At 44.7% G+C, this 23,514-nt stretch overlaps 1 protein-coding gene across 3 annotated transcripts in view; it reads left to right on the top strand.

Moving 5' to 3' along the window:
• LOC129860444 (histone-lysine N-methyltransferase PRDM16-like) overlaps positions 1–23,514 on the top strand; it is a 366,029-nt gene that overhangs the window by 160,567 nt on the left and 181,948 nt on the right. For all 3 annotated transcript variants that reach the window (XM_055930830.1, XM_055930829.1, XM_055930831.1), the window contains exon 3: positions 3,459–3,512. In XM_055930830.1, coding sequence (XP_055786805.1) covers positions 3,459–3,512 — 54 coding nt within the window. The remainder of the gene's footprint in view (positions 1–3,458; positions 3,513–23,514) is intronic.

Below are 23,514 nucleotides of genomic sequence, written 5' to 3'. Positions count from 1 at the left end.
ATTTTATTTATTTATTTATTTATTTAAAGGCCCAGTGCAAAAACAGGATGTTTCTGTGCTTAATATATACAGTGTATCCACACTGTGAGGTCGGAATAATACTGTGAAATTGTGAAAGTGATAACAATTCCCTTTTAGTGTACGAGCTGTTTGAAAAGACCGCCTGAAATTTCAACCAGTTTCGGTGGGATGGAGTTTTGGCCGGCCTGGTGACATCACCAGGGAATAAATGAGTTAATAGACCAATAAGAAGGAGACTTCCAGACCTCTCTGCGAATAACAGCTAGTTTCCCCTCCCCACTTATACCACTCCCAGACAGTTGTAGAAAAAATCTTAATTGGGAAATTGCTTTTGCAAGGTACTAAATTAATACCCAGAAATGATTTGATATTGAGATACAAACTGCTGCATTGGGCTTTTAAAACTTCTTAGGGCTGCAATCCCGTTAACGCGATCGATATGACAACAGCCAGTGAAAGTGCAGGGCGCCAAATTCAAACAGCAAAAATCTCATAATTAAAATTCCTCAAGAATACAAGTATTTCACACCATTTTAAAGATACACTTCTTGTTAATCCCACCACAATGTTCAATTTCAAAAAGGCTTTATAGCGAAAGCACCACAAACGATTATGTTTGGTCACCACCAAATCATAGAAAAACACAGCCATTTTTCCAGCCAAAGACAGGAGTCACAAAAAGCAGAAATAGAGATAAAATGAATCACTAACCTTTGATGATCTTCATCAGATGACACTCATAGGACTTCATGTTACACAATACATATATGTTTTGTTCGATAAAGATCATATTTATATCCAAAAACCATTGGCGCCATGTTCAGAAATGCCTCCAGAATATCCGGAGAAATTGCAGAGCCACATCAAATAACAGAAATACTCATCATAAACTTTGATGAAAGATACATGTTTTACATAGAATTAAAGATAAACTTGTTCTTAATGCAACCGCTGTGTCAGATTTCAAAAAAGCTTTACGGCAAAAGCACAATATTCAATAATCTGAGAACAGCGTTCAGCCACAAAAGCAAGCCATACAATTACTTGCTAAATTGTGGAGTCAACAAAAATCTTAAATAGCATTATAAATCTTCCCTTATCTTTGCTGATCTTCGTCGGAATGCACTCCCAGGACTCCCACTTCCACAAGAAATGTTTGTTTTGTTCGGTAATGTCCATCATTTATGTCCAAATAGCTACTTTTGTTCGCGCTTTCACTAAAAGCAGACGAAATGTCAAAAAGTTCCGTAAAGTCAGTAGAAACATGTCAAACGATGTATTGAATCAATCTTTAGGATGTTTTCAACATAAATCTTCAATAATGTTCCAACCGGAGAATTCCTTGTCTTCAGAAAATGCGATAGATCAGAGCTCGCTCTCACATGAACACGCATGGTCAGAGCATGGTCAGCTCATGGCAGACCTTACTCATTCCCCTCTCCTTCGGCCCCACTTCACAGTAGAAGCATCAGACAAGGTTCTAAAGACTGTTGACATCTAGTGGAAGCCGTGGGAAGTGCAAACTGACCCATATCCCACTGTGTATTTGATAGGCGATGAGTTGAAAACCAACAAACCTCAGATTTCCCACTTCCTGGTTGGATTCTTTTCTCAGGTTTTTGCCTGCCATATGAGTTCTGTTATACTCACAGACATCATTCAAACAGTTTTAGAAACTAATAATATGCATATATTAGCAACTGGGACTGAGGAGCAAGCAGTTTACTCTGGGCACCTCTGAGCACCTTTTCATCCAAGCTACTCAATACTGCCCCTGCAGCCATAAGAAGTTTTAACCATGTGAGATCTCTTTCAAGTCTCTTTCAATGGAGCCCTGGATGGTCAAGAGGCAGTGTCAGAGCCATGCTCACACATGACACATCAACAACAAAAAATAACTATTAAACCATAAGAGACTTGGAGATTTACAGTAAGTGATGTACTTAACAATTTTGTACAATCCAATGTGTGAGAAATCGAGCTCTCGCTCCATTAGAACGAATGTGGCTAGGGTCGGGAAGAATCACCCATGGGAAAAACCTGATTCATAAAAGACTTAAATCATCACAGTTCCCCAGATCAGACTCCATATGAGATTACTGCTCGGACTCCAGTTGCATATTCCTCCCCCGTTCCCCCTTCAAATCATCGAGGAGGACATTCAAAGAGAAATCAAGTTTAATATATGGGTACGCAATCGCCGTACAACCCCACACAACACACCCTCTGTTAGGGGGATGTGGGGGAGCATACAGCCGGTGGGGTGGGGTGGCGGGGCAGCTTGAGAGATGGAGGTGTGTGTGTTCGTGTGTGTGTGCACGTATGTGTGTTCATGTGTGTGTGCACGTATGTGTGTTTGTGTGCGTGCGCGTGTGTGTAATCTAAAATGGAATCTACGTAATCCCCAAAAGTAATTATTTATCACGAGAGGGCAATAAACAATAACTAGTAATGCTGCGTACTCACAGAAAGGTTAACATCTCACCTTTCTGGTTAAAAAAAAAAAGTTTAATTGCTGAGGTGTAGCCACTTCTGAGGACACAAGCTCAAGTACACAGTACAAATACGATAACAATATGAAATGTTTTATATGATGCATTTCCTGTTCAACAAAACTGTATGAATAAGGCTTGAAATGACTTATATGCGTTCTAGATATAGCATGATCTAATTAGTAAAAGGCCAACTGTGAGATTTAACCTTCCAACTGTAAAACACAAATTTGTATGTTTAGTATTAGACAAAACGTGCATACTTTCTGAAGGTGTCTCTAATTAATCAAAATGTCTGCCTGTATCGTTGTGAATGTCTCGTGGAGCTCGAGCTTGGCTTCCTGAACTCGTTAGGAACTCACCTTTCATCTCGCATTAATATGACAAACAGAATGTGTTTTTTGTTTCAAATTTATTCATTATTTTTGATTAATGGCTATAAACAGATCTCTGAATGAGCTCCCCTCTGAGCTACGATGTAACGATTGCAGGCGTGTGCTTTGTCAGTGGCTGCGACGTGGGGTTCAGCCAGGAAGAGGGACATCCCAGCTTCAAGTGGTTTCACATTTCACATCCTGCGTCACACAGCCATTTTGATCTACGTTGTCGACAGATAGATTTGTAAGCTAAAATGTCAGTCGGAACCGGTACCAGAACCACACAGGTCCCCAAAACAGGGTACCTTACATCTAAGAGGTTTTAATATGGGCCTGAGGGATGGGGTGGAGGTTGCTCCGTAACTTGAGTCCTTGGTTTTATCGTAGGTCGTATGGTATATGGAGTCCCCTGCCCATTAGGTCGCTACAGTCATGACTAGCGGAAGAGATCGCGGCAGCGTTTGGTCAGATGTTGTTCAGAGCGTTGTGTCAATGTGTCATAGGAATGAGGAGGCTGTTATTTCTGTTGGAGTTGAGTGGTCAACTGCTTTGTTTGTTGTCTTCACAGCAGATGCTGAATGACCACGAGGTGATGTCCTCTCCGGAGAGCTGCATCAAAAAGGTAAGACATATAGAGATGTAATTGCTGCTTTTTGTTTGGTCATAGAGGTGCGGACAACATACGCTGTCACACCTGAGGTCACCGTACTGTATATCGTTCTCGTCATTGTACACAGACACACACTGACACTTTGATACCACATACCTCCATCATTTCAGACGTGAAGTCCGTGTCAAACCACATATTATAGATACAGGTATATTCCCATTCCCATTCATTGGGAATTGGAATACAGGCTGCCCAGCTTCCTATAACATGACCAGTGGATTGTCGTGCTGTGACTGTGAATGATGCTGTGAGTGTGTGTGTGTGTGTGTGTGTGTGAGAGAGAGAGAGGGAGAGAGATTCTCCATCATTGGTCTTTGTGTTGTCGATACGTCCTGTTGACCACGACACCAGCGGCCACCTCTTTATGAGGTGATATATTTATTGAGAGGCGGGCCGTTGGCTTTTACGGCCAGTGTTGCTGGGTCCCGGCGATAAAGGGAGAGAGTTCAAGTATAAAGTTAATGGTGAAAGAACAATGGCTGGGGAGAGAAAGAAAGAAGAGAGGGAGGGGCACTTGTTAGAAAAATCAATGGAAACCTATAGCCATGGTCCGGCCCGCGCTCTCCAGTCCTGCATCCCAAATGGCAGCCCAATCCCCATTTATCAGGGCCCGTACGGCCCTGGTCAAAGTAGAGCACTATATAGGTGGGTTGGTTGTTTAGCAACGAAACCGATGCTCGCAAAACTGACAGGGTTGGCTAAGAATGTTAACAACATGTAAAACAATATTTAGTCTCCAATTTTAACCTCTAATTCCTCCCAAACCCGGATCCGGGAGCACCCCCATCAGTAAAAAAGCTGACTAGCATAGCCTAGCATAGCGTCACAAGTAAATACTAGCATCTAAATATCATTAAATCACAAGTCCAAGACACCAGATGAAAGATACACATCTTGTGAATCCAGCCATCATTTCTGATTTTTAAAATGTTTTACAGGGAAGACACAATATGTAAATCTATTAGCTAACCACGTTAGCAAAAGACACCACTTTTTTACTCCACCATTTTTTTACTCCATCAGTAGCTATCACAAATTCGACCAAATAAAGATATAAATAGCCACTAACCAAGAAACAACTTCATCAGATGACAGTTTGATAACATATTTATTGTATAGCATATGTTTTGTTAGAAAAATGTGCATATTTCAGGTATAAATCATAGTTTACCATTGCAACCACCATCACAACTCTCACCAAAGCGACTAGAATAACTACAGAGAGCAACGTGAATTACCTAAATACTCATCATAAAACATTTCTGAAAAATACACAGCGTACAGCAAATGAAAGACACAGATCTTGTGAATCCAGACAATATTTCAGGTTTTTTAAGTGTTTTACAGCGAAAACACAATATAGCATTATATTAGCTTACCACAATAGCCAGAAACACAACAGCATTGATTCAAGCCAAAAATAGCGATAACGTATAACCCAGCAAAAGATATTAATTTTTTCACTGACCTGCTCAGAATTCTTCAGATGACAGTCCTATAACATCATATTACACAATACATATAGAGTTTGTTCGAAAATGTGCATATTTAGCGGCACAAATCGTGGTTATACAATGAGAAAAGTAGCCAAGCTGCAAAGAAAATGTCAGGAGAAATCTTGGGAAAGGCACCTATTCTAATCGATAAGTAATCATAAACTTGACTAAAAAATACAGATTGGACAGCAAATGAAAGATAAATTAGTTCTTAATGCAATCGCTGTGTTATATTTTTTAAATTAACGTTACTGCGCAATACAGCGTGCGCTAAAGCGAGACCGCACCGAAATTCATGGCGGAATTATTATTTGATATTTGTCAACATAAATACGAATTAACAGCATAAAGACTGCTTACTATTTGCTGAGCTTCCATCCGAATCTTGGGCAAGGTGTCCTTTCTCCAGAACAATCGTCTTTTGGTTGAAAGATGTCCTCTTCTCCTGTAGAAATAGCAGCTAACGATAGCCACCCACTGGAGAGGTGTCCAACTCGTGAAAGCGCGTCACAAAGAAATCCCAGAAAATCGCAATAAACTGATATAAACTGCTATAAGTCGGTTTAAATTAACTACCTTATGAAGTTTTTAAGACAAAAATCAAATTAAATCAGAGCCGGAGATACAGAACTGCTAAAACGAAAGCTTTTCAGGACGCCATTGTGATGTCCCTCTTGCGCCAGGCGCCCCGTTGAAAAGAACGGTACTTCCGTTCCATGAGCCTTTATAGTGTCCCAGATGGTGCAATCCACTCCATTCAAATTCTCACCGCTTACTGACATCTAGAGGAAGGCGTATGCAGTGCATGTAGCCCCATAGCTTGCATGTGGACTTATAAACTGACCTCAGGAAATGTGCTGCAGAATGAGTTCTGTTTCATTCAGAGAAATAATTCAAATGGTTTTAGAAACTAGAGAGTGTTTTCTATCCAATAGTAATAATAATATGCATATTGTATGAGCAAGAATTGAGTACGAGGCAGTTTAATTTGGGAACGAAATTATTACAAAGTGCAAATAGCACCCCCTATTGCCAAGTTAATTAAAAACATAAATGCATTTGCACAATGAGCACTTGTCGTCTCTCAAATACATAGTTACAGTTGTTGGTTAGCTAGCAAGCTAGCTATATTCTTGACAAATTAGCATTGACATGAAATCAGTCAAAACACCTCAAAACAAGACATGATATCAATAAAAATATTAAACTAGCTGAAATGAGCAACGATGTCCCACATGGCAGTTTCTTGTCATTTTTGCAAGCCACCTGCCTGGTCATCCAGAATCACAATATCTCACGATTCCCAACATGGCAGTTTCTTGTCATTGTTGCAAGCTACCTGCCTGGCCATCCAGAATCACAACAACTTACGATTCCCAACATGGCAGTTTCTTGCCATTGTTGCAAGCCACCTGGCCATCCAGAATCACAACAACTTACGATTCCCCACATGGCAGTTTCTTGTCATTGTTGCAAGCCACCTGGCCATCCAGAATCACAACAACTTACGGACTTTGGCCCCATTAAGGTAGCACATTGTTTTCGTGACGTTGTCAGCTAACCCATCTATAGGGATAGTGTGCCCTTAGGGACTCATTCCAACTATATCTCTACCTCAAAGAGTGCATAGGATGAATAGGGTTTTAGGGGATTTTAGGGGCTTCTCTGGGTTGGAGAGTGTCACCGGTCAGTGATATTTGAACTCTGCTTCACTCTAACACCCCCCCATCTCAGTGCTAGAGGCGTCACTACAGACACACTGGTTCAGCGGTCTAAGACACTGCATCTCAGTGCTGGAGGCGTCGCTACAGACCCTGGTTCAGCGGTCTAAGACACTGCATCTCAGTGCTGGAGGCGTCGCTACAGACCCTGGTTCAGCGGTCTAAGACACTGAATCTCAATGCTACAGACACCCTGGTTCAGCGGTCTAAGGAACTGCATCTGAGTGCTGGAGGCATCACTACAGACCCTGGTTCCATTCCAGGCAGTATCACAGTGGTCTAAGACACTACATCTCAGTGCTGAAGGCGTCACTACAGACCCTGGTTCCATTCCAGGCAGTATCACAGCGGTCTAAGACACTACATCTCAGTGCTGAAGGCGTCACTACAGACCCTGGTTCCATTCCAGGCAGTATCACAGCGGTCTAAGACACTGCATCTCAGTGCTGAAGGCGTCACTACAGACCCTGGTTCAATTCAGGCAGTTTCACAGCGGTCTAAGACACTGCATCTGAGTGCTGGAGGCGTCACTACAGACCCTGGTTCAGCGGTCTAAGACACTGCATCTCAGTGCTGGAGGCGTCACTACAGACCTTGGTTCCATTCCAGGCTGTATCACAACCAGCCGTGATTGGGAGTCCCATAGGTCGGCGCACAATTGTCCCAGCGTCGTCCGGGTTAGGGGTTGGCCGGGGTAGGCTGTCATTGTAAATAAGAATTGTTTCTTAACTGACTTGCCCAGTAAAATAAAGGATTTAATAAAAAAAAATATGAATAAAAACACACAAAGAAGCACACATACACTACAGCTATGTCTTCCTGTACTTGGGCGGACTTACTGTACTTGTGAGGAAACTAACCACTAACCCTAACCCTAATTCTAACCTTAACCCTAAACCTAAGCCTAAAATATACTTTTTACAAGTCATGTACCGACAAAATGGCCTAATTTCTCTGAATTTGAGTTGGTTTACTCTTCTTGTGAGGACTTCTGGTCCTCATAAGTAAGTTAAACATGTCCACACACACCCACTACCTCTTACACAGTGAACTCCAATAAGACCGACTCACTCCTTTTCAGATCTGTAAGATATGTACCTCAAGGCGATAGTGTGTGAATACACCACTAAAAAGTGGTGCAGAATTATCTTAATGGATTGAATCTATCTAGCGTATTTCCAGCCTTTGACATGCCTGGTGGTGTACATGTTGTTTTTGTGCGCATCATAATGGCCCTATCCAAAGCTCATTGAGCTCTGTGTCGTATCCAATGCTGTCACTTTGTGGTGGTATCATTCATCCAGGTAGGCTAAATGATGGAGACCTAACATAAGTCGTAAACCATATGTCACCATATCCTAATGGGAGAGGACATCAGTGTAACACGCACACGTCCAAATGTGACTATAGAAGGGACTCTGCTCCCCTCTCCAGTACAGTCCTCCACTCCTTCACTCCCTCTATTCCATCCCTCTCCGTGGTGACGAGGAACCAGTTAAGGGCTTGTGGAGTCTCCATCCCTCACTCCCTCTGTTCTTTTTCCCTGTCCGTGTACTCACAGAGAAGGACCTCAGAGAGAGAGAGAGGCAGGCAGGCTTTGGGCCCAGATAGACGGACTAGAACCCAAAATGGATAGATGAAGAGAAAGAGAGAGACTAGAATGAAAACAGACGGAGTGATAAAGGAGGAAATAAAAGGTTATTGGAGCTCCAAAGAGGCCTTGTGAAGCCTGCTGAGGAGGCATGCTAGCTAGGTAAAAATTCACTCCCCAGAATCTGAAGGAGGTGTCTTTATCCCTCTCTTTCCCTCAACCTCTCTCTTTCCCTTTCTCTGTACCCTTTCTCCCTCCTGCTCTCGCTCTCTCTTCTTTCTCGCTCTTTGTGGTAGCATTAGATGAAATGGCGATGCCTATCGTTGCAGGTCGTTGATAGGATCAGCTGTGGCTGGGTTCTGGACAGTCCTACCTGTCTGTCTATCTGTCTCTGTCTGTTTATCCCTGCTTCTGTTTATCCCACCTGCCATTCACTGGCCCGGTCTCGGGGAAACGTGTGTGTGTCTGAGTGTGTCCATGTGTGTGTCAGTCAATCCCCCCAATAGAAAAGTGACGCTGTCTTTTGAAAGCATTTACACATGTAAGCAGACAGTACTAAGACATGGACCCCCTCATTCATTACAGTGCAATCAATGTTCTGTAATTGCTTCATGTCACCTCCGATCCTCACCCCAACACTATCTCTCTCTTTCTTTCTCTTTCTTTTTCATTCCTTAGCACTATCTATTTCCATCCTTTCAACGGTGCAAGGATTGGGTTTTTCTTTTTCGTCAATGTTTTTTTTTATTTTTTAGGTGTGGATGGAAAAATAAAGCACTGATGTGTTTGTTATGTACATAGTAAGTCCTCTATCTCTGTTTGTCCAAGATGATAGGTGCAAGCATAGTCCCCCAAAGCGGGACTCTTGATGCTTTGAAGGGGGAGAGACAAACAGCCTATCGCCTTCACTTGACAGGAACCCAGGCAGAGAAACGTTCCCCACTTTATTTGTCCGTCTCTATCGATAATAGTCTCAGATATTACGGGGGGGGGGGGGGGGGGGGGTACGGGATACCCAGTCCATCCAGTATGTGTGTTTGTGTTTAGGTGGTTGTTATGAAGGATGAGGTTCCCCCAGTTGCTAGCTGGATTGGGAGTAAAATGTTTTTTGGCTCTGGTTGGAAAAATGTTAGGGGGGTGAAGTGTTGGATGGGGGTTAGCAGTGCCTGTGAGTGCCTGTGTGTGTTTGTGTGTGTGTGTGTGTGCTTGTGTGCATGCGTATGTGCGTGTGTGTGTTGCCAGACCTCCGATTTTTTTCTACAAAGCCAGGGAGTTTAGTCTTTAAATGTGCTCTTTTAAATGGCCTTACATTAATAAAGGGACAGAAAGAACAGCATTACAGGTCGCAGACGAGATTCGCTGCTCATGGGCAAAGCAGCCCGTAAAAAAAGCGATGATTGATCGTTACGATAATTATGTTTTAAATGATCATCTGGAAGGATATTATAATCAGTGCCGCCCCTGCCGCACCACAGGGGCAGCCCCCTGGTTACGAGTGAGTGGGGGGGTGATTGGGGGCGGGGGTACGAGCTTGCCGGTCATCACCCCCGGGACGGCGGGCAGCTGATGAATGATGACCAAGAGGAGCTAGAAATCAGAGTAGAATAAACAGCCCGGAAAGACAAGAGGGGCTGTTAACTATCTGTAGCAGGGAGGGAGAAAAGGTAATTATACGGCCACAGAGTAGCCAGGCCCGTGGCCCCGAGGGGCCGACCAGAGGAGCTCGCAAGAATTTGGAGACCTCGTATAGACCATCATGACCCTCACATACACACACATGCATGCATGCACACACATGGATACGTGCATGACCAAGTAAAAGTAAAAGTAGCCCTCTTAAGAAACGAATTAAGTTCAAATAAAAAATTATCCTGTCAGAAAGTTACTTGTACTTATTACACATTTTGTTTGGTCAATTTTTACATATTCGTTTACATATAAACTCATCCCTTTTTCAGGACCCTGTCTTTCACAGATAATTCGTAAAAATGCAAATAACTTCACAGATCTTTGTTGTAAAGGGTTTAAGCACTGTTTCCCATGCTTGTTCAATGAACCATAAACAATTAATGAACATGCACCTGTGGAACTGTCGTCCGGTCAGCATGTTAGCATTAGCTCGTGAAACTACCTCTAACTTCCCTCATACTGGACACAGAGACATAAAAATGGTATCCATGGGTTCACTCTGGAGAAGTAAATAAATGCGCATTGCCAAAATCCCGAAGTATCCCTTTAATTCTATCGTGTACCTAGCAAGAGACTGTTGTGTTTGGCTAGCGGTGTTTCTGTAGCCTAGTGTAAGTTACAATGTACAGTGATGTGACTATGGCAGAGTTTGCAAAACAAATGCTGGCAAGACTGATACAAATCATCACGATATCATTCTGCCAATTAGGTCTACTTTGCAGTAAGCATTACGTTGGCAATGTTGTTTGGGAAAGCCTTAGCATTTTGCATACCCATTGTTGACTTACCATTTACTGGTAGATATAAGTTCAAATTCTGTCCTACCTACCTGACCGCTATTGTTCTTTTGTGAGCTGCTCCAAGGACAACCACTTGAGAACTGTGTGCTCCTGCTACCCTACAGATGGTAGCAAGGCTGTGTGCTCCTTCTACCCTACAGATGGTAGCCTATTCCCTCAGGCTGTGTGCTCCTTCTACCCTACAAATGGTAGCCTATTCCCTCAGGCTGTGTGCTCCTTCTACCCTACAGATGGTAGCCTATTCCCTCAGGCTGTGTGCTCCTGCTACCCTACAGATGGTAGCCTATTCCATTCAGGCTGTGTGCTCCTGCTACCCTACAGATGGTAGCCTATTCCCTCAGGCTGTGTGCTCCTGCAACCCTACAGATGGTAGCCTATTCCCTCAGGCTGTGTGCTCCTGCTACCCTACAGATGGTAGCCTACTCCCTCAGGCTGTGTGCTCCTGCTACCCTACAGATGGTAGCCTATTCCGTTCAGGCTGTGTGCTCCTGCTACCCTACAGATGGTAGCCTACTCCCTCAGGCTGTGTGCTCCTGCTACCCTACAGATGGTAGCCTATTCCGTTCAGGCTGTGTGCTCCTGCTACCCTATAGATGGTAGCTTATTCCCTCAGGCTGTGTGCTCCTGCTACCCTACAGATGGTAGCCTATTCCCCCAGGCTGTGTGCTCCTGCTACCCTACAGATGGTAGCCTATTTCCTCAGGCTGTGTGCTCCTGCTACCCTACAGATGGTAGCCTATTCTGTTCAGGCTGTGTGCTCCTGCTACCCTACAGATGGTAGCCTATTCCCTCAGGCTGTGTGCTCCTGCTACCCTAAAGATGGTAGCCTATTCCGTTCAGGCTGTGTGCCTCTGCTACCCTACAGATGGTAGCCTATTCCGTTCAGGCTGTGTGCTCCTGCTACCCTATAGATGGTAGCCTATTCCCTCAGGCTGTGTGCTCCTGCTACCCTACAGATGGTAGCCTATTCCGTTCAGGCGGTGTGCTTCTGCTACCCTATAGATGGTAGCTTATTCCCTCAGGCTGTGTGCTCCTGCTACCCTACAGATGGTAGCCTATTCCGTTCAGGCTGTGTGCTTCTGCTACCCTACAGATGGTAGCCTATTCCCTCAGGCTGTGTGCTCCTGCTACCCTACAGATGGTAGCCTATTCCCCCAGGCTGTGTGCTCCTGCTACCCTACAGATGGTAGCCTATTTCCTCAGGCTGTGTGCTCCTGCTACCCTACAGATGGTAGCCTATTCTGTTCAGGCTGTGTGCTCCTGCTACCCTACAGATGGTAGCCTATTCCCTCAGGCTGTGTGCTCCTGCTACCCTAAAGATGGTAGCCTATTCCGTTCAGGCTGTGTGCCTCTGCTACCCTACAGATGGTAGCCTATTCCGTTCAGGCTGTGTGCTCCTGCTACCCTATAGATGGTAGCCTATTCCCTCAGGCTGTGTGCTCCTGCTACCCTACAGATGGTAGCCTATTCCGTTCAGGCGGTGTGCTTCTGCTACCCTACAGATGGTAGCCTATTCCCTCAGGCTGTGTGCTCCTGCTACCCTACAGATGGTAGCCTATTCCCTCAGTCTGTGTGCTCCTGCTACCCTACAGATGGTAGCCTATTTCATCAGGCTGTGTGCTCCTGCTACCCTACAGATGGTAGCCTATTCTGTTCAGGCTGTGTGCTCCTGCTACCCTACAGATGGTAGCCTATTCCCTCAGGCTGTGTGCTCCTGCTACCCTACAGATGGTAGCCTATTCCGTTCAGGCTGTGTGCCTCTGCTACCCTACAGATGGTAGCCTATTCCCTCAGGCTGTGTGCTCCTGCTACCCTACAGATGGTAGCCTATTCCCTCAGTCTGTGTGCTCCTGCTACCCTACAGATGGTAGCCTATTCCGTTCAGGCTGTGTGCTCCTGCTACCCTACAGATGATAGCCTATTCCCTCAGGCTGTGTGCTCCTGCTACCCTACAGATGGTAGCCTATTCCGTTCAGGCTGTGTGCTCCTGCTACCCTACAGATGGTAGCCTATTCCGTTCAGGCTGTGTGCTCCTGCTACCCTACAGATGGTAGCCTATTCCCTCCGGCTGTGTGCTCCTGCTACCCTACAGATGGTAGCCTATTTCCTCAGGCTGTGTGCTCCTGCTACCCTACAGATGGTAGCCTATTCCGTTCAGGCTGTGTGCTCCTGCTACCCTACAGATGGTAGCCTATTCCCTCAGGCTGTGTGTTCCTCCTACCCTACAGATGGTAGCCTATTCCGTTCAGGCTGTGTGCCTATGCTACCCTACAGATGGTAGCCTATTCCCTCAGGCTGTGTGCTCCTGCTACCCTACAGATGGTAGCCTATTCCCTCAGGCTGTGTGCTCCTGCTACCCTACAGATGGTAGCCTATTCCGTTCAGGCTGTGTGCTCCTGCTACCCTACAGATGATAGCCTATTCCCTCAGGCTGTGTGCTCCTGCTACCCTACAGATGGTAGCCTATTCCGTTCAGGCTGTGTGATAAGCGAGTCACCGTCTTGGATGATTGACTTGTCCGGAGAATTTCCAGTCCATATGACGAGCCCTGCGACATAATATATAATAATATCAATCTCTGTAAATTAAGTGGTTTTGTAAAATGTAACAGAGTAAAAAATAAGTTACTTCCTTCTAAAATTACTTGAGTTAGAGTACAAGTACAGCCCACAAAGAGTAACTGGAAAAGTACTAGTTCCTAAGTACATATAGCACATTACTTATAGCGAGTTACTACCCACCTCTGCAGAGGGGACGCAGCCAGTGGTCAGGGATGAGTTGATGAGGGAAGTGAGGAATGGAAGAAGGTCTCCAGAGATGGTCTGGAGAAGGGAGGAGGGGATGGGGTCAAGTGGGCAGGCTGTCAGGCAGCTGGACATAACTAGTCGTAGGATTTCATCATGAGAGAGAGGGTAGAAAGAGGTCAAAGCGTAGGGTATTTCTGTGTGTCGGATCAGTGGGCTGAGTGATTAAGGAACGGATATCGTCAACCTTTTTTTCAAAGTGGTTGACAAATTCGTCCGCAGAGAGGGAGAAGGGAGGGGAAGGAAGTGGTGGAAGGAGCAGAACGTGAAGGAGTTTCTCAGGGTGGAGGCAGAAGCTTGAAATCTAGAGTGATAGAAAGGAGCTTCAACAGCAGATACAGAAGAAGAGAAGGAAGAGAGGAGGGAGTGGAAGGATGATATGTCCTCCAGAAGTTAAGTTTTCCTCTATTTCAGCTCAGCTGTCCACAGCCTGTTCTGTGAGTACACAGTGGGCCACTCAGCCACAGAGCGGTCGGGGAATGTCGAGCCAGCCCGGAGGAAAGGGGACAATGAGTGTAAAAGAACGGGAGGAGAGTATAGGGTTGAAGAGGTCGATTCAGGAGACAGGAGTGAGAAGTGTTTAGCGGAAGGGAGAGAGGATATAAGAGTAAGGAGTATTGTGAGAGATGGAGACAATATTGGGGAAGCACATGACCATCTCTGCCTTATTGAGTGCAAATTGGCGGTCCCAAACGCTGCCAGAGACGAGCAATTTCACATGGTTTGTGCGAGCAGGGTACACTAAATTAGAAGGGTTTCAGCCAAGGGGTGGGAAGCAGCTGTAAAACCTGCAGGGAGAGGAGCGAACTGGGATAGAAAACACATGCATACTTGATGACTGGGAGATGAGAAGCAAGTACAGGGTATGTATTTTTAATGAATAAACAGACAGGAAACAAAACACGAACAGTGTCTGGAGAAGGGACACATAACAACATTAATGCTGACTCGGGAAAGAAACTGAGGAAGTGACAGATATAGGGGAGGTAATTAATAACGTGATAGAGTCCAGGTTTGTCCGATGAAGCGCTGATGCGCGTAACGATGGTGACAGGTGTCCGTAATGATATGCAGCCTGGCGAACTCGAGCACCAGAGGGGGGGAGCGGGAGCAGACGTGACATTTGACAAAGCTACAAAAGAGCAAAATGAGATCATCAGAAGATGAACTAGGTAAGATACTCAAGTGAGAGAGTGATGTGGAGCCTTCCTCCCCTAACCCTCGTCAAAAAAACTCTGCAGGACAACTCCGCAGAACAGCAACTCCACAGAACAACAACTTTGTTTCGGCGACAGTTTTAGTTTTGGCAACCCCTGATAATCCCTCCAGTTGCAACTGCCGCTGAAAAAGGGGAGACTGAAGTACTAGCACTAATTACCTAGCAGAGGTGAAGAAAACACCCCCTACAATACAACACACCCACAAATTAGCAAGACTATTACACAAAAAGTCCACGACGACAGTCACAAGTAGACGACAGTCACAAGTACTGCACTATCAGACAATTCAAACAGCACTTAATCCTTTGACACGTACGATCACGTGTTTGTGATCATTGTTGAGTGGTCCTTGCAGCATACCATCGCAAATATATGATTGGAACAGTAGCAACAGAACGTATGATACAACAGATGTGTCTAAATAGCATTGTTGTCTGAAAAGCATCGGAACAAGGTTTTGTACTGATGGGAAACAAAGATCATCACAACTTTATTCCTCAATTTCACCTTTTATTGTAAAAGACACATGCAAACTTCATCATCTAAGCATTACACGGAACACATCCACAGCCAAACTCATTCCATAAACCACTGTTTAACAGGTTGCGCTGACAAAAAACAAACATACGTTAACGACCTAATAGCTAGACTTGTTTATAATGTACCACATCTCTGGTGCGCACAAGGCAGAAATGTAATATTGTTTCGAAAAGCGATGCGTGTCGTCTAAGCTAACAGCAGCTAAGTTCTTTATGATGGCAGCCATGTTTGTTTATGTTTGACAAGCAAAAACTCATTAATCCCATTCACTGTAAGATGCAAATAAAGTCAAAGTCAAAGATGGCTGTGCCCAAATCCTGCAAAATATTAAATTAATAGAGCGTAGAGCGAAAGCTAAACATGTTTGCCAGATTTAGTTGAAACCATTTTAGGGGCGTTTGTGTAGGGAATGAATCGTGGGGGGGATATGATGCAGAAAATATTATTATGATGGGGGATTTATCAATAAATGGGGGGCAAACACAGGAGAAGCTTATAAGCTAAATAAAAATCAAACCCCTGGAAAAGGGGGTCAGAGCTGGCAACCCTGAGGTATCACTGTTACAATCTAATGCCGTGTTCATAACAACTCGGAACTGAGAAATCTGAAATCTCCGATTTTCGACTTCAGTGCGTTCAAGACAACTGGGAACTTGGAAAAAACTAGCTCCTATTGGGAAACCTTGTTTTGAACGGTCATCCAACTCAGAATTCCCAACTCGGGAACTCGGGCCTCTTGCTAGAGCTCCAACTTTCCAACCTGAAGATCACTGACGTCTTGATTTGACCTCATATTTTTCGAGTTCCCAGTTGTTTTGAAAGCACCATACGTCAGTCGAGTGAACCATCACTTCACCTCATTTTGTTATAACATCTTTGGTCTGACAGACGCTTACGGGACAACCAGAATGCATTGTATCATGTCAACAAACATGGTGCCACACATAGCTGGCAAATAGATTAGCACATTAGCTCATCATAATCAGTACAACCTTCAAAAAACTATTTTACACGCATCGTGTGTGTCCATTACAATCTATGCAAGAATCGGAATGCATGGTTTGCCAACAGTATTTGAAAACATTTCAATAAAACAGTAAATACATTATGCTCCATACAGTGCCTTCGGAGAGTATTCAGACCCTTGACCTTTTCCACATTTTGTTAAGTTATAGCCTTATTCTAAAATTGATTAAATAGTTTTATTTCCTCATCAATCTACACACAATACCCTATAATGACAAAGCAAAAAAGGCTTGTAGAAATGTATAAAAAATAAAACATGGAAATATCACATTTACCTAAGTATTCAGACCCTTTACTCAGTACTTTGTTAAAGCACCTTTGGCAGCTATTACAGCCTCGGGTCTTCTTGGGTATGGTGCTACAAGCTTGGCACACCTGTATTTGGGGTGTTTCTCCCATTCTTCTTTGCAGATCCTCTCAAGCTCTGTCAGGTTAGATGGGGTGCATTGCTGCACAGCTATTTTCAGGTCTCCCCAGAGATGTTAGATCGGGTTCAAGTCCGGGCTCTGTGCTGGGCCACTAAAGCACATTCAGAGACTTGTCCTGAAGCCACTCCTGCATTGTCTTGGCTGTGTGCTTAGGGTCGTGGTCCTGTTGGAAGGTGAACCTTCACCCCAGTCTGAGGTCCTGAGCGCTCTGGAGCAGGTTTTCATCAAGGATCTCTCTTTACTTTGCTCCGTTCATCTTTTCCTCGATCCTGACTAGTCTCCCAGTCCCTGCCGCTGAAAAACATCCCCACAACATGATGCTGCCACCACCAGACTTCACCATAGGGATGGTGCCAGGTCCTCCGACGTGATGTTTGGCATTCAGGTCAAAGAGTTCCTTCTTGGTTTCATCAGACCAGAGAATCTTGTTTCTCATGGTCTGAAAGTCTTTAGGTACCATTTGGCAAACTCCAAGCGTGCTGTTATGTGCCTTTTACTGAGGAGTGGCATCAGTTTGGTCAATCTACCATAAAGACCTAATTGGTGGAGTGCTGCAGAGATGCTTGTCCTTCTGGAATGTTCTCCCATCTCCACAAAGGAACACTAGAGCTCTGTCAGAGTGACCATCGGGTTCTTGGTCACCTCCAAGAAAGACCCTGCTAACCCTATTGCTCAGTTTGGCTAGGCGGCCAGCTCTAAGAGCTGGTGGTTCCAAACTTCTTCCATTTAATAATGATGGAGGCCACTGTGTTCTTGGGGATCTTCAATGCTGCAGACATTTTTTGGTACCCTTCCCCAGATCTGTGCCTCAACACAATCCTGTCTCGGAGCTCTACGAACAATTCCTTCGACCTCATGGCTTGGTTTTTGCTCTGACATGCAATGTCAACTGTTGGACCTTATATAGACAGGTGTGTGTCTTTCCAAATCATATCCAATTCATTGAATTTACCACAAGTGGATTGCAATCAAGTTGTAGAAACATCTCAAGGATGATCAATAGAAACAGGATGCACCTGAGCTCAATTTTGGGTCTCATAGCAAAGGGTTTGAATGCTTATGTAAAGCATTTTTATAAAACCCGTTTTCGCTATGTCATTATGGGGTATTGTGTGTTGATTGCTGAAGATTTTTTAATTTTATTTATAAATTTTAGATTAAGGCTGTAACATAACAAAATGTGGAAATAGTCAAGGGGTCTGAATACCTTCCGAAGGCACTGTACATAAATACGGTATGCTAAGGTAGAAACGGCAACACGACATACAGAAAATAAGGCCCTTACTTTGATATGAACGCGCACACGTCCAAAGTTATTATTTATAAGGAAAAACAACAAAGAAGGCAATGCGGGCGCTAGCCAGAAAATGTGCCAAGGGGGAAAAGTTTGTGCAAGGCGTTTTCTGACGAGAGATGCGCAAATGTCTGCGTACTTGATCTGGGGAAACACGGGGGAAGTGTTTGGGCTCTCATCGAAGAGAGAGGTTTTTTCCGGCTCAGTAAAGCCTCAACCAGAAATTGACCGCAACAGTGAAATGGGCTACTTCTATGTGAATTAATGAAGAAGCGGAACACATCTCAATTCAAAATGTTGTTAGAAAATAAAACGAGGGAGTGCATTCTGACACGCACATGAAAAAAACTCACGCTGATGCGACCATTAGAGTTATTTGGAACTCACACGTGAAAAGGTTCAATTCAATTGCCCGAGCAAGACAATACCAACAACTACTTATTTCATTTTTAAAAAGGTACTTGCTGATTTCCTTTCAGACTATAGATGAGGCACGGAAGAAGATGAAAGAAGGTGAAAGACAGACAGACCAACATAGAGAGAGAGAAGCTTATGGAGTAGGGTGACGTTTATCCTTGACACTGATCCAGGGTCACTTCTGCGCCAAAACAAATTACACAGAGCATTTAGTCTTACATATAAAGAAAGACATAAACAAGTGATATAACAATAAAACAAGAACTTTATTGAAAGAACAATATAATATATATATATTGTCTCATTCACACTTGTTCAAATACAGTTATCATAGTCATAGTCATAACATTATATACAACATTAATCTCAGGAATATTGTCATCATAATGTATCTGGAATTACATCATATGAGAAGAATAAGGCATATAACAACAATAATTGTATTTTACAACTTCAATTTCCATTAAACTAGGCCTATCACTTTAGAATCAGAATGGGAACAATTTATTTTACAGACTTTACAAGTCCTTTACATCTCCAAGGAGAGTCATGAATCGAACACGCAAGCAGGCTGGAACATGCAGGAGAGGGTTATGGAGGAGCCGAGGCGGGGGCCTCTGGTGGGAAGAGGAGCCGGCTATCTCGGAGTAGCTGCGGTGGACTTGGAAGCGTGTGTGCAGCCGGTGGCTGGTTGGCAGGCAGGAGTAGGAGGCAGGACCAGTGGGGGAGTAAGAGGGGGGACCAGAAGGAGGTGAGGAGGGGAAAGAAGGAGAAAGGCAAGTGGAGAGGTACTGGGTGGCTGGGGATTGGGGACAGGGGGACAGGCATCAGTGGGTATGGCATCAAGCATACTGTATTTTTATAACCTTCCTGAACAAGCCTGATGTGACAAGCTCACATCCTGTGAAACAAGTGTCAGCACAGTCGTCGATCTGGTTTCACAAGGGTTTTCTATTCTATTTAGCATCAATATGGAGTATAAATGTGAATATTTGCATCATGTGATTGGACATAATGATCCATCTGCTCGTGGGATGCCTTCCTCAGGATCTCAGTCTGTTCGATAGCCAGACCTCTTACACGACCCAGCTCCTATCAGCTAAATGTTAGTGTAGTCTTCCATCAGTTGTGCCATAAAGCTAACTCCTATGGTAACATGGCATGACAACAATCATACAATAGGATAAACAGATCTTGGACCAGGCTAGCCAAATGTCACTTATCTGCCAGTCAATGTTCACCTATCTATCCTGTGTGTGTGTGTTAGTGTGTGTCCTGTATTGTGCTCACCTGGCCTGTGAGGGTATGTCCTGAGGCCTCAGCAACATGTTGTCCAGTCTCTCCAGTCCCTGCCTTTCATTGTCACCGTGGGGACAGCTTCCACAGTGTCCTCATCACAAAGGTCTAAGAGCTGACAGTCCACCACATTGTGTGTGAGTGAGAGAGAGTATTTAAAACACATAAACCTAACAATGCTGCTGGGTTTTTAACGCTCAACAGTTTCCTGTGTGGTCCACCACCCAATGGACATCCAGCCAACTTGACACAACTGTGGGAAGCATTGGAGTCAACATAGGCCAGCATCCCTGTGGAACGCTTTCGACACCTTGAAGAGTCCGTGTCCCGAAGAATTGAGGCTGTTCTGAGGGAAAAAGACAGTGCCTTGTTTCATACATCCATAACACATTCCATAAAAACTGAGAGAGAGAGAGAGAGAGACAGTCAGCACTCTCCCATCTGGGGATTGTCTAGTAGTAAGACTAATTCCCAGGTCCCTCTCACACATACCTCCAGGGCTTTCCACACTTCCTCTGCTTTCACACATGGGGAGGTGTGTGTGTCTTTATGGAGTGGGTGAGTGTATGCCTGTCAGCAAGAGTATGTATGTGCGTGAGACAGAGAGTTTGGTGTTTTTTAAGAGAGATAGTTGTGTGAGTGTGAGTGAGAGAGTCCCCTCAATACTGGACGCAGTTGAAAGCACTTAACAGGGTTGGGAATTGATAGTGAGACAATTGAGTATGAAATTGGTCCAGAAACAAGTTTTCTGGAAAATGTTTAGTAGATAATATTGCTCAATATTTGTGAGTCTAAAAAGCACACACACACACACACACACACACACACACACACACACACACACACACACACACACACACACACACACACACACACACACACACACACACACACACACACACACACACACACACACACACACACACACACACACACAGCGGCAGCAGTGAGGTGTCAGATGATAGTAATATTGGTTAAGCTAATAATGAAATCGCTGGGGAAAAAACGGATGATCTATTTGATATTCTTCAGGTATAGATCTGTCCGGAATTTGTTCATGCACAATTGTTATACAAAGCAACACAAAAACTGTGTGTGTGTGTGTTTGCGTGACGCGTTCAAGATGCGCCCAAACATGCTGTCCCGATTGACCGCGTACATAACAACAGGTGGAGGGAAAAGAACACAACTTAAACTTACACAAAGCCACACGTACAAAGCCCCTTCCCATTACCTTGCCAACTTTCGATGCTGACGGAGTCAAGCTAATAAAACAAGGATTTCCCCCCCACTCCTTTTCCCCCATCCCTCCATCCCCACTGTCTTTCTGTGGTTGAACACTGAAGCTTTCAGAGTCGTAATCTTCATTACAGCATATTACCCCTCCTGGAGGCCTCTCTCAATCTGGTGGAGGCTGGCACAGACGCTACGCTGAGCCCCCTCGCCGGGGAGAGAGTAGGGCACAGATACCCGCCACCTCACCCCATTCAAATGAACTGTTAAGTAACCCAGCGATTGCTAATCCAGAGCCCTGGCCCCAGCGGTAGAAGCAACAGCTCGGACCGTTCGTTTGACCGTCCATCAATCATGCTTTCTAAGGAGCTTTAAGAGATGTCTCATTAATTACAAACAAAGAGAGAGGGAGTGGGGGAGAGGGATTGAGGAGGAACACCGGTCCCGTCTAGACAGCATCGCTCACAATCCTTAGTTGTCGTGTGTGTGTGTGTGTGTGTGTGTGTGTGTGTGTGTGTGTGTGTGTGTGTGTGTGTGTGTGTGTGTGTGTGTGTGTGTGTGTGTGTGTGTGTGTGTGTGTGTGTGTGTGTGTGTGTGTGTGTGTGTGTGTGTGTGTGTGTGTGTGTTCGTTCTCGTAACGGACGAGAGCATCTGTTCCTTTAATTTCTTATCGATCATCAAATCAAATTGTATTTGTCACATGCGCCAAATACAACAGACCTTACAGTGAAATGCTTGCTTACAAACCTTTAACCAACAATGCTTTGAAATTAAAATAAGTGTTAAAAAAAATAATAATAATAATAATAATAATTCAACAGCAGCAGTAAAATAGCGAGGTGGGGGCACCGGTTAGTCGAGGTAATTAACTATGCATAGAGAATAAACAGAGAGTAGCAGCAGCGTAAAAGAGGGGTCTGAGTAGCCCTTTGATTAGCTGTTCTTATGGCTTGGAGGTAGAAGCTGTTTAAAAGCCTCTTGGACCTAGACTTGGCCCTCCGGTACCGCTTGCTGTGCGGTAGCAGAGAGAACAGCCTATGAATAGGGTAGCTGGAGACTTTGACCATTTTTAGGGCTTTCCTCTGACACCGCCTGGTATAGAGGTCCTGGATGGCAGGAAGCTTGGTTCCAGTGATGTACTGGGCCGTACGCACTACCCTCTGTAGTGCCTTGCGGTCAGAGGCCGAGCAGTTGCCATACCAGGCAGTGATGCAACCCGTCAGGATGCTCTCGATGGTGCAGCTGTAGAACCTTTTGAGGATCTGGGGACCCATGCCAAATAATGTCAGTCTCCTGAGGGGGAATAGGTTTTGTCGTGCCTTCTTCATGACTGTCTTGGTGTGCTTGCACCATGATAGTTTGTTGTTGATGTGAACCTTGATGAAGGAACTTGAAACTTGAAACATGTTCCACTACAGCTCCGTCGATGAGAATGGGGGCGTGCTCATTCCTCCTTTTCCTGTAGTCCACAATCATCTCCTTTGTCTTGATCACGTTGACGGAGTGGTTCTTATCCTGGCACCACACGGCCAGGTCTCTGACCTCTTCCTTATAGGCTGTCTCATCATTGTCGGTGATCAGGCCTACCACTATTGTGTCATCGGCAAACTTTATGATGGTGTTGTAGTCGTGCCTGGGCACGCAGTCATGAGTGAACAGGGGGTACAGGAGTACAGGAGGGGACTGAGCACGCACAGCTGAGGGGCCCCCGTGTTGAGGATCAGCGTGGTAGATGTGTTGTTACCTTCCCTTTCCATCTGGGGGCGGCCCGTCAGGAAGTCCAGGATCCAGTTGCAGAGGGAGGTGTTTTGTTCCAGGGTCATTAGCTTAGTGATGAACTTTGTGGGCACTATGGTGTTGAACACTGAGCTGTAGTCAATGAATAGCATTCTCACATAGGTGTTCCTCCTTTTGTCCAGGTGGGAAAGGGCAGTGTGGAGGCCGCTGTTTTATCCTGCCGATACAGTGTATAACCCGCCAGCCATATGTTATTCATGTCGTTGTTTAGCCACGACTCGGTGAAACTTAATATATTACAGTTTTCAATGTCCCGTTGGCAGGATATACATGATCGTAGTTCATATTTTTTATTATCCATTGACTGTACATTGGCTAATAGGACCGATGGTAAAGGGAGATTACCCACTCGCTGTCGGATCCTTACAAAGCACACAGACCTTCTTCCCCGATGTTTCCATCTCTTTTTCCTGCGAATTAAGTGGAAGAGGGTCTTGTCTAAATCCTTCCCGTCCGATTCGTTAAAGAGAAAGTATTCCTCCAGTACGGGGTGAGTAAACGATGTCCTGATACCTAGAAGTTATTTTCGGTCATAAGACACGGTGGCAGAAACATTATGTACAAAATAAGTTACAAATAAGGCAAAAAAACACACACAATAG

This window comes from Salvelinus fontinalis, chromosome 8, assembly GCF_029448725.1.
Source record: "Salvelinus fontinalis isolate EN_2023a chromosome 8, ASM2944872v1, whole genome shotgun sequence".
Taxonomy (NCBI): domain Eukaryota; kingdom Metazoa; phylum Chordata; class Actinopteri; order Salmoniformes; family Salmonidae; genus Salvelinus; species Salvelinus fontinalis.
This window is presented reverse-complemented; position numbering and strand designations above follow the sequence as displayed.